General features: G+C 36.9%; 3 protein-coding genes across 3 annotated transcripts; 2 read left to right on the forward strand and 1 right to left on the reverse strand.

Annotated features, from left to right (window-relative positions):
• Positions 1-56: 56 nt before the first annotated feature.
• Positions 57-4,196, reverse strand: lipt1 (lipoyltransferase 1). The gene is made up of 5 exons (XM_028469026.1): positions 3,955-4,196; positions 2,775-2,964; positions 2,240-2,564; positions 1,238-1,459; positions 57-515 (listed from the first exon to the last, which is right to left on the reverse strand). Exons 2-5 carry the CDS (start codon positions 2,934-2,936, stop codon positions 103-105), a joined length of 1,122 nt encoding a protein of 373 aa, XP_028324827.1. The 5' UTR covers positions 2,937-2,964; positions 3,955-4,196; the 3' UTR covers positions 57-102.
• Positions 4,197-5,444: 1,248 nt separating this feature from the next.
• Positions 5,445-9,483, forward strand: LOC114477046 (uncharacterized protein C1orf115-like). The gene is made up of 2 exons (XM_028469121.1): positions 5,445-5,650; positions 9,274-9,483. The coding sequence occupies exons 1-2, from the start codon at positions 5,465-5,467 to the stop codon at positions 9,412-9,414; spliced, it is 327 nt and encodes a 108-aa protein (XP_028324922.1). The 5' UTR covers positions 5,445-5,464; the 3' UTR covers positions 9,415-9,483.
• A 919-nt stretch (positions 9,484-10,402) lies between these two features.
• On the forward strand, positions 10,403-15,457 carry LOC114476978 (solute carrier family 22 member 13). Its single transcript, XM_028469005.1, has 10 exons — positions 10,403-10,585; positions 12,502-12,599; positions 12,698-12,852; positions 13,212-13,380; positions 13,519-13,621; positions 13,702-13,814; positions 13,903-14,114; positions 14,877-14,985; positions 15,055-15,289; positions 15,364-15,457. Exons 1-10 carry the CDS (start codon positions 10,421-10,423, stop codon positions 15,376-15,378), a joined length of 1,374 nt encoding a protein of 457 aa, XP_028324806.1. The 5' UTR covers positions 10,403-10,420; the 3' UTR covers positions 15,379-15,457.
• The last annotated feature ends 263 nt before the right edge of the window (positions 15,458-15,720 follow it).

The following is a 15,720-nucleotide window of genomic DNA, read 5'->3' on the forward strand; positions in this document are numbered from 1 at the left end:
TAATGCTAACATAATACGGACTTTCGCTAAACATTAACTTGAAAACAAATCGTGGGCCAGTGAAACTTGTGGCTTTTATTTTGAAGTGCAAATGTTTGTTTATCAGCCCATGGCAGTCATCAGGGCGTCACAGAGGTTCTTCAGTCGTCTCTGTGGTGTTCCTCTCTCTGAGAGCACAAGCTCTCCCGTAGCGTCCATAGCGCGATGAGGACAGAAACGCTGTCCAATCAACGTGTTGCTCAGCTGGACGCTCAGCTGCTCGGACAGCCAATCGGGAGGCACGTCCAGCCTGCAGGAGTGGATGGCCCCGCCCCTCACCTCAACCTGCAGGTGGGCGGAGCATCGAGAGGGAACCTGGTCGTCCGACAGAAGCAGCTCAACGTCGACGGAGAATTTCGGCGTTTTCCCAAACGTCCAATCCCAAGCTCGCAGATCTGCCGCCATCTTACTTATTCCTGGGAACGCTGCTTCATCAGAGGGATCCACCTTGACTGATGGAGCACTGCAGCCAAACTCTGAGGAAAACCAATCATTGAAATCACGAAATGTGCTCAAATCAGGGCTGTTATAGCCGATCACTGATCAACAATTACATGATACAATAAAAAGGTGAGTGTTTCATTAATTACAAATTAATTACTACTGTTAAACTAGTGAAACAGCCTGTGATTGGTTACTGACAAAAGCATCTCATTACACACATTAGTTCAGTGGTTCCCAACATTTTTTGGGGTCGTAATTCCATTTTGATATCACAAATTTCTGGCGACAGAGACTTTTGTTTTTTTTTTAATTTAAAAATTTTTAAAGTATTTTTTTAACCAGATTTATATTTGAGGAAGTGAAAGAATAGAATATAGTTGCTCAAGATTGTTTTAATTTGAAATAGAATAATAATTTTAAAAAATTACAAAAACATAATTTGTATTTTCTATTATAAAATTATTTAATGACTGGTTAATTATGAAATTTCTTTACCTAGATATTTATATTTGAGGAGGTGAAAGTATATTGCATGTGGTGTTTTAATTTGAAAAGAATAATCTAAAAAAAATACAAAAATATAATTTTAATTAGATTTTTTTTAATCTTTTACTAGACATTTGAGGTGACCCAATTTGAATTCCGGGCGACCTAAAATGGGGTCATAACCCAAAGGTTGAAAAATGAGACTTCCATCAGTAACCAATCACAGGCCGCTTCACTAGTTCCAAAATTATGCTTTAAAGTGTGCGACCTGTTCTGTACTGGGCCTCCAGTCCTTCCAGTAGCTCCTCCCACTGCAGTGAGGGGGCGTGGTCAGTCAGGTTAGTGACACGCGAGGGGACGCTGGGCGTTGCGTTGCTAAGGATACCAGGGCAGGAGGGGCTGAGCATGTGCGAGAGGGCGGAGCCATCGGCCGAGTGCAGCAGCGTGCAGTGATGGAAGGACGTGGTGCGGCCGAGCCTGGACGCCGTGCCTTTAAACGCACGTAAACAATCATATCAAGTACAAACACATCACAAACAAACATGTAAACAACAGTCGCATCAAAAACAATCACCCAAATGAAGTGTAACGTACATTTAAAAACAACATTTACATGTTTTCAAACGACAATCAAACAACATTCACGTAAACAACAATCCCCAAAATTATTTGTACATAATTAAATAAAAAACATTTAAAGAAAATTGAAAAGAACAGGGAAAAACAATCATGTCAACAACAATTTTGTAAAGAATGATATTAACAACAATATCGTAAAAAACAATATAAACAACGAACACGTAAAGAATATTCACGTAAGTGCATAAACATTTACAATAACAATCATGTGAACAATTACTCCACTCAAATAATTTCAATTAAAAAACGTGAACAACAATTATATAAACAAAAAATCACCCAAGTTTAACATGAATTAAATAAAAAAGCATATAAACAACAATTACGTAAACAGAAAACATCTCAGCAACAATTACATTATCAGAAATCACCTGAACTTAACTTAAAGTAAAAAACAAAAACTGAAAAACAATTGTGTACATAACAATATCGTAAAAAAACAACAAAGAACAATCTTGTAAAGAATATTCACCTAATTGCGTAAATATTTAGGTACATATGCAAATAAACAATTACCCCACCCAAAAATAATTTCAATTAAATGCATGTAAAAAAAAAAACATAATTCACAAAAACAGATAAATAACAATGTTGTTCGTTAAGATATAATTAGGATTAATATTATTATTACCTGAGATCTTGTAGTGTTTGTTGAGGACGATGTCAAAGCGTTCCGTGTCCTGGACATCCAGCAGGGGGCGGAGCCTCCTGAGTGCCTCTGTCACCACCTTCAGATTGCGCCGGCGGTCGTAGTTCTTCTTGGAGGTGAAGAAGGTGAGGTTGAGGTTTCCCAGGTCGTGGTAAACCGTTCCTCCTCCGCTGCGGCGCCGAGCCAATGGGACACAGGCCCTCCTCATGGCGGGCAGGTTGCACTCCGTCCACGGATTTTGATGGCGGCCGATGACCACGGACGGTCGGTTCCTCCACAGCAGGAGAACGTGACGGCACTGGAGGTTCTAGAAGTAAAAAGAAAGGTTTGTACTATGCAATATAGCAACAGCTGCTGGACAATTGAGATAATATTGAGATTTATATTGTATATCACCATTTAGAGAAAAAATATTGAGATATGAGTTTTGGTCCATATCGCCCAGCCCTTGCTCAAATCAATTCAAATATGATATATTATATATATAACATATTTGTTAGTTTGTGTGTATTTGTACCAGGTTGGAGTCGATCCAGTCCTCCAAGGCGAGGTTCTGGAACACATCCGTGGACTCTGAGCGCAGAATCAAACCTTTATCAGAACGCGACAGAACGCTGCTGAGAACCGACGACCATCGCAGCGACTCCGATCGCAGCGAACCTCTGAGTGGAAATATCATGCTGTGTCAGCGCGGCCCATGGATGCATCTGGAAATAAAAGAGAACAGGACGCTTTTAATGTGAAGACGCATTTTGTTTCCAGCCCACACAATGACCGACATGCCTTAAATTCTCTGGTCCATAATTGTTCATAAACTATCATTTTTATACTAATTCTATTAAATGCGTTACCAAAATGTTTTACAGAACAGAGAAACAAAATTTAGTTTTTACCTTTTGTCTGAAAAACATCTCCACATATTTCAAGGCTTTTATTTATTATCTTTTATGGCTTCTTTTCAGCATTTGCATTTTTTTTGCAGCACCTTTGCAACAAAAAAGACGATTGTTTAATAAAAATGTATTAACTAGTGTGACTTTTAGTTTTGGGATTTATTTAATCTAATTAAATACACGGTAATATTGTATTTCAGTAATAATTTACATGTTTGAAATGAAATACAACAAACTAGACTGCTAGAGTTTTAAGTAATTACTGTTAAGCTTGCACATATTTTGAACATAACAGTAAATAAAAGCTTGTTTGTTTTTTTTTTTTGTCATAGATACATAAAGGTTGAATGTTCACCTAATTTTATCAATTAAAATATTTGGCGAAACTACCTGAAAAACAAACTCGCACAATAATTCCATAAAAGGTTGGAAAACTGTTGATACATGCTTTCAGACATTAATATACATCATGTACTGAGTGCGCATAGTAATGAGATTGTATATGCGCATGCGCACTACCGGAAAATGAATTTTTGTTTAAATAATAATTCATATTTATTTTTGTTTTTAAAGTGAACGGACACGTGTTTTATTTGTTTATTGGATTATGTTAGGGTTATAATCTTAGTACGGGGGTAAACTTTGTAGGTGACACCGGAGCTTTAAACTGGGGTTTTCTCTGAGAAAGTTTGTGAGTAATGTTCAATTTAAACCTGCAAACAATAATAATAATAATAAAACAAGTAAACACAGTTTATATGCAGATGTTTCCTACATCTACCGGGAAACCAAGGACTCACTCACCTCAACCCGTGTCTGTTTGGTTTGCACAAGAGCGCTGCTGATTCCTCTACCAATAAAACTAATAAACTGAGGAAATGACAAACTACAGTGACATTATAATGCACAACACTTTCCAAACCATTGTAATATGTAAATCGTCATTATTTGAGTTCTAAAAACACGTCTGAGAGAGCGTCTTTCGTTTTAGTTTGAAGGTTGAAATCCTCTAAAGTCACGTTTCCGTGTGAAACTCGGTCCGAAACCGTGTGTTACACTTTAAAGTGCTCCCGATAAAGGTTCCGCTTTTAAGCGATAGAAAAAGACACATTTAAAGACGCAATAAAATAAAAGTCAGAGACACACTCAAATAAAAACAATGCAAACACACAATGACAGAAGGGATATGTTTATACTTATGTAAAATCAGATGCTTAAGAATTTGAGTGGAGTGAAGAAAAAGTAAAAGTAAAATAAACAGCTTTTTGCTACATTTAGCAACGAACCACGTTTCAAAAAGGCATGTGAATTTTTTTCTTCTTTAATTTTTACTTTTGACCAGATTTACAGCAATATTTGTGAAATTTCTGATCTTTTTTCTTCTCGTAAAAAACAATGTCTATGTAAAATCTAAATGTTAAATATTAAATCTAAATGTTAAATGTTGAATCTAAATCTGAATGTTAAATCTAAATGTTAATCTAAATCCATCCATCCATCCATTTTCTTACCCGCTTATTCCCGTTTAACAGGGTCGCGGGGGTCTGCCGGTGCCAATCTCCGGCTCTCATAGGGCGCTTGGCGGGTGTTAATCTAAATGTTAAATCTAAATCTAAAAGTTAAATATAAATGTACATGTCAAATATAAATATTAATTCTAAATGTTAAATCTAAATCTACATGTTAATCTAAATCTAAATGTTAAATTTAAATCTAAATGTTAAATTTAAATCTAAATGTTAAATCTAAATCTAAATGTTAAACATAAATGTACATGTTAAATCTAAATCTAAAAGTTAAATCTAAATGTTAAACATAAATGTACATGTTAAATCTAAATCTAAAAGTTAAATCTAAATGTTAAACATAAATGTACATGTTAAATATAAATATTAATTCTAAATGTTAAATGTCTAATCTAAATCTAAATGTTAAATTTAAACCTAAATGTAAATGTTAAATGTAAACGTTAAAAATAAATCTAAATGTTAAATCTAAATGTCACGGGTGAAACTAAATATTTAGCAAATATGTAAATTCACCAAAAGTACCAAAATAAAAAGCTAAAACATCTGGGTCACTTCAACCGCCATGTTTGCTTTCGGTTGTTTCAGACAGTTTCTTTACGTCCTCGGGGGTCGTTTTGCTGTTTGTTCTGCTAAACAAACATCAGGAAATGAGAAGAAGGAGCTCCACATTCCTGCTGCGATCCCTCAGATTCTGCTCAGAGCTACAGGATCAGCCTGGCTCCTCCTCCTCCTCCTCTTCCTCTTCCTCTATGATCCAAAGGTCTGCAGTAGCACAACACACAGGAATGGGGACACAGCAGCAGCAGCAGCAGCAGCAGCAGCAGGAGAAGAAGCGGCCAAGTAAGACCTCCAAAGAGGTCTACTTCAGTGTCCTTCCAGACAGGTACGAGCCCCTGCTGGAGGAGCATGAGGAGCATGAGGAGGAGGAACACAGGAGGAAGAGGAAAAGAAGGTTTAAAAAGTACAGAAAGGTGAGAAACTCCTGCAGAAACATTCAAAGCAAACTAATCACTGAGGATGGACTCAGTGAGCAGTGAACCAGAACACAAACAACTAGTAAACAGCTTTTATTCTAAATAGATCACATGCTAAAGTCACAAGAAATACTTAATGAATGCATTAAGACTCATTAAATACTTTAAAACTCATCAAAAATGTTGAAATTGTAATAAAAACATTAAGACTCATACTTTAAAACTTTAAAATGTTAATAAAAAACATTAAGACTCATTTAATACTTTAAAACTCATCAAAAACTTTAAAATTTTAATAAAAACATTAAGACTCATTTAATACTTTAAAACTCATCAAAAACTTTAAAATTTTAATAAAAACTTTAAGACTCATTAAATACTTTAAACTGTTAATAACAACTTTAAGACTCATTAAATACTTTAAAACTTTAAAATTTTAATAAAAACTTTAAGACTCATTAAATACTTTAAACTGTTAATAACAACTTTAAGACTCATTAAATACTTTAAAACTTTAAAATTTTAATAAAAACTTTAAGACTCATTAAATACTTTAAACTGTTAATAACAACTTTAAGACTCATTAAATACTTTAAAACTTTAAAATGTTAATAAAAACATTAAGACTCATTAAATACTTTAAAACGTTAAAATTTTAATAAAAACTTTAAGACTCATTAAATACTTTAAAACTCATCCAAAACGTTGAAATTGTAATAAAAACATTAAGACTCATACTTTAAAACTTTAAAATGTTAATAAAAAACATTAAGACTCATTTAATACTTTAAAACTCATCAAAAACTTTAAAATTTTAATAAAAACATTAAGACTCATTAAATACTTTAAAACTTTAAAATTTTGATAAAAACTTTAAGACTCATTAAATACTTTAAAATGTTAATAAAAACATTAAGACTCCTTAAATACTTTAAAACTCATTGAAAACTTTAAAATTTTAATAAAAACTTTAAGACTCATTAAATACCTTAACATTCATTAAAAACCCATTAAATACTGTTAGACTCATTAGATACTTTAAAACTGATTAGATACATTTCAACCTTAATAAATATGTTAAGACTTGTTAATAGTTTAAAAATAATTAAATACGTTAAGACTCATTAAAAGATAAATACTCCAAAACTCTTTTAATGCATTAAGACTCCTTAAATACTTTAAAATTTCAATAAAAACATCAATTAATAAATCAAACTTAATAAATACCTTAAGACTAATCAAATAGTTTAATAATTAATAAATACTTTAAAATTCTTTGAAAACATTAAGATTAATTAAATACTTTAAATCTAATTGAATAATGTCAAGGTTTCATTTATTATTTCATTTAAATTTGTTATTCACTATTGCTGTGGATAAGGAAGCCGGTTTGTAATTGGAGGGTCGCCGGTTCAAATCTCACCCGGGCCAACACTGTGGGATGTTGAGCAAATCCCTTAACCCTTAACTCCTCCTCAGGGAGGGGTTAAATGCAGAGAACATATTTCTAATAGGTGTACAACATATATGATGATAAACGAAGGCGAAAGCCCCTGATTTAATTATGGTAGTGGCCATCCGTACGGTTGCCGTATTAATATACCGACATTCTATCTGTACGCGGCGCTACTATTTGATTAGATCACGTGACTAAAACTAAACCTTACCCCAAACCTAACCCTAAAAATTGTTGCGATACTGGGTTATAAACTAACCCTAAGACGCTACGTAATTGTTGTAACCGTACCAATAGCACCGGGTGTTGTCCGTACGGCAACTTTACAAATAGACACTTTCTGTAATTATTATGTTCTTTCCAAATTTAAGCAAAATATCTCCAATTTCACTTGCATTGATTAAAAGAACTGCATCTTTTTTTTATTTGCAGAGAAAATGCTAATTAGCATACTGTACGCAGAAAACGTTACAAGATTTGCATGGAGTACAAAGAAGTTAAAAATGCTCCTGTTTGCCTTGAAGATGAGGTCATGGGTTCTCCTCAGCAGCCAATCAGGAGAGTTTGTTCTGTTGCCCTGGCGATGGTTGTATCTTTTAATGAGTGTTTTTCCGATGCTCTATTTTGGTCCCGGTGCCGATACCGCAGAAAAAAAGACATGATCTGTCATAAAACAAATAAACATACATGTTTCTGCGATCAGGACCTCAGCGTTACGGGGCAACGCAAACACTTTGGGTGGATTCTTCTTCGTTGGTGTTCGACGGCTTCTTCTTCCATCCGGCGAACTGGGTATCGCAAGTGGTTTGAAGAAGAGTTTGATGCTGTAAATGGTATCGGCGTAATAATAGTTAAGACTTGCCGACACAACAACAACAACAACATTACTTTTAACGTTCATTTTAATAAATGAAAAAGTGTAAAACTCAGCAAAGAAAAAAAAAACACAAGCAAATTTAAACAACTATGTTTTAAAGAAAAATTAGAATACTTGACACTTTTCAATATGATTAGATTGAAAAAGGAATGCGTTAAACAATATTTTCTGTGTTTAACGTGATTTTCAGTCCATTCTTAAACATTTGATTTAAAAAATTATTTTAATAAATGATAATTTACCAGCTAAATAAAAGTTGTGGGAGAGTAAATGAATCCAAGAAAATATTTCCGCTCAGGCCTGTTGGTAAACGTTGACTCAGCGTTGACCTTTGAACCGTCCCGTGGCGCTTGGCTTGGATCGAAGGTCATGTGATCACACAACGCAGTAAACACTCATTCACTAACATGTTTATATAACTCGTCATACTGCATAAGAAGCCTAATTTATTGATTATCATTTTTCTAAATATATCGTGAACATGTATTAATACTTATTAATGACTTAGTTTTACTAGTTGGGGTCATTTCTAATGGTAATCGTGTAATTGATAATTAATTACAATTAATGGCGCAGTTATAATTGTAACTGTCATTTTGAAATAATAATAATAATAATAATAATAATAATAATAATTGATCTGTATTTGAGTTATAGATAATTGAATTTGTAATTGTAATTGGCATGAAAATGATATAAAATCTGTCAATTATAATTTAATTTAATGCAAAATAAGATGATAGATAATATTTTTTATTTTGATTTATCATTAGAGATGCTAACAGAAAGCTAACACAACACATCTAATTCATTTCAGTCTCAGTAATTGTTATTAATTGTAATTGAACTTTACTAAATGAGAATGTAATTGCAATTGACTTTCAGGGGATACAAAAAAAAACATAATTTAATTGTAATTGCGGAGCAATGTGGGTCAATGTAATTGTAACTCAACTGTAATTGAACATGGAGAATTGAAAACGTAATTGTAGCTGAAAAATGGAATTGAACCCAACCCTGGCCCATTGGTAACCAGAGCGATATTCATCTCGACCAATGAGAGAGTCCCATTTCCACCATAGTGTTCCACAGGCCAATGAATGACCAACTTTGTTGCTATAGAAACATAAAAATGACTGTGAAAACGTCTGAACGTACGCGGTTTTCGTCACACTGTTGGTGTTTGGAGATATTTACGAATATTTAGAATATTAAAATATATATAAATTAAAAACATGTTTTATTATTGTGGACAAAGGGCTCTAACCTCTTCTTTTTGTTTTTTAGAACATGCTAAAGGCTCTGAGGTTCGTCTCTTCATGCATGATGCTAGGCCTGCGGTACGCCGCAGCGTCGTATGCGTCGCCCGCCGCCGTCGTTACCGTGGTGACCCAGGTGCAGCGAGGCCGAGGCAGCAGCAGGGCATGATGGGAAACCGGCACCTGTTTACACTTTTTGTACAGTTTGTTTACGAATAAAATCCTTTGTTTACAACAAGTTTGTTAATAGTTCAAATCTATACAAAATACACAAACATGTACTGTTCATTCTTCAAAATCAAAATAACAAATAAACAGTGTGGTTATTTTGTTTTACTGACTTAAAACCACAAAACAGGAATACAGAAACATAAAGAACCAGAGGTGGGTGTAAATTAATGCAAGCTGGTCTGAGCCGTGAGGGACGCTGCAACACCCGCACTTTTATAAAAAACTGTTGAAAACTGATTGGTCCAGTGAGATTGACTGAATGGTGATCAAGCCAATCACAGCCAGCCATTTGACAAAGCGTTAACAGCGATGAGTAAAGTGTATGTAAGGTGACAAAAAATGGTCTAAAATTGGCAAGAAAAGAGTGAAAAGTGACTAAAATGGGCCAAAATCAGTCAAAAGTGGCAAAAAAAATTATAAAAAAGAGGAAACAGGTGATACGTAATGGCAAAGGGTAGCTTAAATGAGCAAAATGTGGCAAACAATCGTGAAAAAGGGCAAAAATGTGCAACAAATATAGGCAAAATGTAGGGAAAAAGGAAACAACTTTCATTTATTGGGCTAAAGGTAGCTTATTTGGATAAAAAGTGTGGAAAAAATTGGTCAAAGAATTGACAAAAAAAATGGATGAAATTGTCAAAAAGGCTTACAAAAATGAGGAAAAAAGGATATTTATTGGCAAAAGAAAGGTAAAATCTAAAAAAAATGTAAATGTTTGGGCCTAAAATGGGACAAAGGACGTTGCAAAATGGCCAAATAAAAAGGTAAAAAGAGGTTAAAAAGATATAAAGAGCCACATTTTCTATCCCTCTGTCGTTCTGCTGTTTCTCCTGTGGGCCACAAAACTGTAGAGTTAAGTCAGAGTTAGGCTCCGCCCCACCCCCCTGTAGGCGGAGTGTATCCTAATCTTATAAAGTGACCTCGGACCTCTTGACCTCACTGCCATGGCTCTCTCTCCTCTGCAGCTCTCTGTTCTTTGTCGTCTATCGCTCGCTCTTTTCTTCACCTCCTTACTTTTCTTCAACGACCTTTTCAGCACAGTCATCGCAGCCAGGACCTGTCGCCATGACAACCACACAGCCGCCAACCAATCAGGGCTCGCCGGAGAGGTGAGTGAGTGTTGCCATGGAGGCCGAACGCGCGAGCTACGAAAGTGGAGCATCATTGCCATGGAAACAGAACACGGTTGCTATAGAAGCAGAAAATGGCTGCCATGGGAAAAAATGGGACATTGTCGCTATGGAAACGGAAAGAGTGTTCCTGATTGTGTGTATGTTCCTGATTGTGTGTGTGTTCCTGATTGTGTGTGTGTTACTGATTGTGTGTGTTTTCCTGATTGTGTGTGTGTTCCTGATTGTGTGTGTTTTCCTGATTGTGTGTGTTTTCCTGATTGTGTGTGTGTTCCTGATTGTGTGTGTTTTCCTGATTGTGTGTGTTTTCCTGATTGTGTGTGTTTTCCTGATTGTGTGTGTGTTCCTGATTGTGTGTGTTTTCCTGATTGTGTGTGTTTTCCTGATTGTGTGTGTTTTCCTGATTTGTATATGTGTTCCTGATTGTGTGTGTGTTCCTGATTGTGTATATGTGTTCCTGATTGTGTGTGTGTTCCTGATTGTGTGTGTTTTCCTGATTGTGTGTGTGTTCCTGATTGTGTGTGTTTTCCTGATTGTGTATATGTGTTCCTGATTGTGTGTGTTTTCCTGATTGTGTATATGTGTTCCTGATTGTGTGTGTTTTCCTGATTGTGTGTATGTTCCTGATTGTGTGTGTGTTCCTGATTGTGTATATGTGTGTGTTTTCCTGATTGTGTGTGTTTTCCTGATTGTGTATATGTGTTCCTGATTGTGTGTGTTTTCCTGATTGTGTGTGTGTTCCTGATTGTGTGTATGTTCCTGATTGTGTGTGTCTTTCTGATTGTGTGTGTGTGTGTTCCTGATTGTGTATATGTGTTCCTGATTGTGTGTGTTTTCCTGATTGTATATGTGTTCCTGATTGTGTGTGTGTTCCTGATTGTGTATATGTGTTCCTGATTGTGTATATGTGTTCCTGATTGTGTGTGTGTTCCTGATTGTGTATATGTGTTCCTGATTGTGTGTGTTTTCCTGATTGTGTGTGTGTGTGTTCCTGATTGTGTGTGTTTTCCTGATTGTATATGTGTTCCTGATTGTGTGTGTTTTCCTGATTGTATATGTGTTCCTGATTGTGTGTGTGTTCCTGATTGTGTATATGTGTTCCTGATTGTGTGTGTTTTCCTGATTGTGTGTGTGTGTGTTCCTGATTGTGTGTGTTTTCCTGATTGTATATGTGTTCCTGATTGTGTATATGTGTTCCTGATTGTGTGTATGTGTTCCTGATTGTGTGTATGTGTTCCTGATTGTGTGTGTGTGTTTTCCTGATTGTGTGTGTGTGTTCCTGATTGTGTGTGTGTGTGTTCCTGATTGTGTGCGTTATCTAGTTAAACACTGACGGGAGTTTCAAACTTGTCACATTTTAACGTGTGAATCAGGAACTTTGCTCCCCAACGCAAAACAAACGTTTAGAAATCAATTTGTAACTCAGACCCACATTTTGAAATTTTTTTTTAAAAACACCATATTGTAAATTATCAACTAATTCAGTAAAAGTAAATTAAAATACACATAATAAGCAGAGCTCAGTTTTCCAGTTGTTATATCACATTACATGACGGCAGTCATTTTTAATCTCAAATTGTTCAAGGAACTCTAAATTTTTCCAAAATCTGGCAAATTTTTTTTCAAATTATTCCACAAAATGTCCCCAAATTCTCCAAATCAGGGAATCAAGTGAAGTTCCTATACTGTACATGGAAGTGTAAACCAGGGCACATTAATGTACTTTGCTCTTTTTCCCACCTAAAATCTGTGGCCCAGTTAAGGTCAAACTGGTCCATATCTGGCCCCTGAACTAAAATGAGTTTGACACCCCCATATCTCAGGTTTCACAGGAAAATTCTGTTTTTAATGTAAAGTGTAGTTTTAAACAGTGTGTGTGTGTTTGTGTGTGTCAGACAGTGTGTGCGTGGACACACCTGTTGTGTTACAGTCAGATGCTCTTCACACTGGGGCTTCTACTGGGTTCACTGGTGGGCGGAGCCATAGCAGACAGGTAACTCAGTGATGATGATGATGATGATGATGATGATGATGATGATGATGAAAGTGATGATAATGGTTATGATGATGATGATGATGATGATGATGAAGGTACGGGAAGCGTCCTGTCCTGTTGGTGTGTATTTTCCTTCACGCCGGCTGCAGCATCATCCCTGCTGTTCTTCCTCATCTGCTCCTCTTCCTCACCATTCGATGTCTGACGGGCGTGTGCAGCTGCTGCATCAACGTGTGCGCCTTCAGCCTGGGTAACACAACACACAACATAACACACACGTCACAGCTGAACTCGCAACACATTGAAATGCACAACACAAGCAGAGCAATGCAAAACATAACGCCAAAACAGCACATGGTATAGCATTAGCAAAACATGACGCAAAGTCAACCTAATGCATCATAAAGCAAAGATACTTAATGCAATGAAAATAACAGAACAATAAAACATCATTCACAAAATCGCAACACATCAAGGAATGCTAAATATTGTAACATAAGAGACAACAATGCAATCAAATGCAACGTTACGCAAAATAACTTGACCAATACATCACCACAATGATGCAACCCAGCTTCTGATTGGTTCATTTTGACGTCTATCTTCCAGCTGTGGAGTGGATTGGCCCTCAGTCCCGCCTCTGGCCGGCCTCCTTTCTGTCCTTCTGCTTCAGTTTGGGAACAATGGGCGGAGCCTTGCTGGCCTGGATCAGCCCCACCTGGACTCACCTGCACCTGTCTGTGGCTCTGCCTCAGATCATCTGTCTGCCTGTCTACCTGTACGCTCACCTGTCAATCAACTCACCTGTCAATCAACTCACCTGTCAATCAACTCACCTGTCTAACTAATCACCTGTCTAACTAATCACCTGTCTACCTGATCACCTGTCAATCAACTCACCTGTCTCCCTGTACAGATCACTCCCAGAGTCTCCCTGTTGGCTGCTTTTGAGGCGGAGGATGGGAGTGTTGGATGGTTACCGTGGCAACAGCACTGCAGATAAACTGTGTGTGGACCAGGTAAAGGAACACACCTGAGTGTTCTTGACAGTGTGTGTGTGTGTGTGTGTGTGTGTTAATGTTTGTATCTCTGTGTGTAGCTGCTGCAGAAAGATGACGAGCAGCTGTCCAATGCAGGCCACGCCCCCAGTGACATCACAAACAGGAGCCACCCAATAATAATCCTGAGAGTGTTCATTATGAGCTACCTAAAGTACAAACACACATTTCTTTTTTTAACATATATTTGCTTATTTCTAACTTTTTAATATGTTTGCATTTTTTCTCACCGTTTCGCTCAGCGCTGCGTCTGCTTTGACGTATTTTGGAATTTGTTTGAACATCGGATCTTTTGGCGTAGACGTTTACTCCGCCCAGTTCTTCTCCGGCCTATCAGAGGCTCCCTGCCTGCTCGTCCCATTGGTTCCTCTCGGCCGTCGACCAATCAGCATGCTCAGTCAGCTGCTGAGCGGAGCCGCCTGCTTCCTGTCGCTGCTACTGTCCAGAAACAACGGTAAAAAAGAATTATACAGATGTTACAAATGGTCCAGATGTGTTCCACATGTACCAGATGTTGCGTTGATCAGATGCTCCACGTGTTTAAGCTGCAGAAGTTGGAGCCGTTTTAAATCTTCCAGTTGTTTAAAGCTAGAATGTTTGAGGTGTTACAGACGTTCAAGATGGAGATGTTCCAGATGTTGACAATTCTAGATATCCTTCAAAGCTACCAGATGTTTGAGGCGCTAAAGATACTTTATTTCTTCCAGATGTGGAAGATGATTCTGATGTTGGAGATGAAGAATATTTGAAATGTTCCAGATGTTAGAAATAAGTACTTGAAATCTTGTAGATGCAGGAGATGTTCCATATGTTAGCGATGTTCCAAATGTTTACGATGAAGATGGTGACGTTTCATCTTCTGGAGATGTTACAGATGTTAGTCATCCTGAAGATACCACAAATGTTCCAGATGTTTGAACTGTAGAACTAAGTGTTACAGATGTTAAAAATGGAGATGTTCAAGATGTTGATGATTGTAGATATACTTCAAATCTACCAGAGGTTAGAGGTGCTAAGGATAGTTTCTATCTTCCAGATGTGGAAGATGATTCTAATGTTGGAGATACTAGATATTTGAAATGTTCCAGATGTTGGAAATGATCCAAATGCTTACAACGAAGATGTTGGTGATGTTTCATCTTCTGGAGATGTTACAGATGTCGGAGATCCTGAAGATACTACAAATGTTCCAGATGTTTAAGCTGTTATTTCTCAGTCCATCCAGCGTTGGTGATGAGTTTTGCTCTTCTGGGTAAATTTTGCGTCCTGACGTCATCCTTCATCTGCTCCGTTTACTGCGTGGAGCTTTTTCCCACGGCCATCAGGTAACACGCCACAACTCACCACAACAAGCACGTAACCCATGACATCACCATGACATCACTGTGGAGCAGGCAGCGCTGCTTCTCATTGGTCAACCTCTGTTACCGCCTCGGCTGTCTGGCTTCCACCCTCGTGCCTTCGAGCCACAGTGGAGCAATCTCATTGGCTGCCATGGTGGCGTACAGCAGCGGACCAATCATAGGCTGCGGTTTGTGCTTGTTGCTGCCTGAGACCAGTGGGGTCCCGTTGCCTGATTCGCTGCCGCTAAAGCCCCACCCCCAGGAACAGTGCACTCTCAAAGAAAAGGTCTGAAAATGAAAGAAAAAAAACATGTATTTGTTGTTGTTTATTGTTCATTTATTATTGTTGTTGTTTTCCAGCTGGATGAAACGTAAAAAAAGATGTGGAGCAAACAAAAAGATAATCTATTTAGTTTTATTGTGAAAATAAACAAAAACTGTGTCTGGTATTTCATTATTGTCCATCTCCACAAATCTTTTGCTTTTATTTTTCCGAATTGGAAAACCATTCATTCATAGACTTTCTACAGAAGTGAAAACACGAAGAGTTAGCCTGATGATATGTGAATGCTGATTGGCTGAATTACCCAAAATGGCGTTGCCCACATAGAACAATGCTTCGTGGAACATGTAAATACAGCACCACTTAAAAGTGTAAATAAACAGCTAAGTTATAAGCTATAATTTGTTATTTTGAAAGGGAAATCATTCCTCCGG

This window comes from Gouania willdenowi, chromosome 2 (genome assembly GCF_900634775.1).
Source record: "Gouania willdenowi chromosome 2, fGouWil2.1, whole genome shotgun sequence".
Lineage (NCBI taxonomy): Eukaryota > Metazoa > Chordata > Actinopteri > Blenniiformes > Gobiesocidae > Gouania > Gouania willdenowi.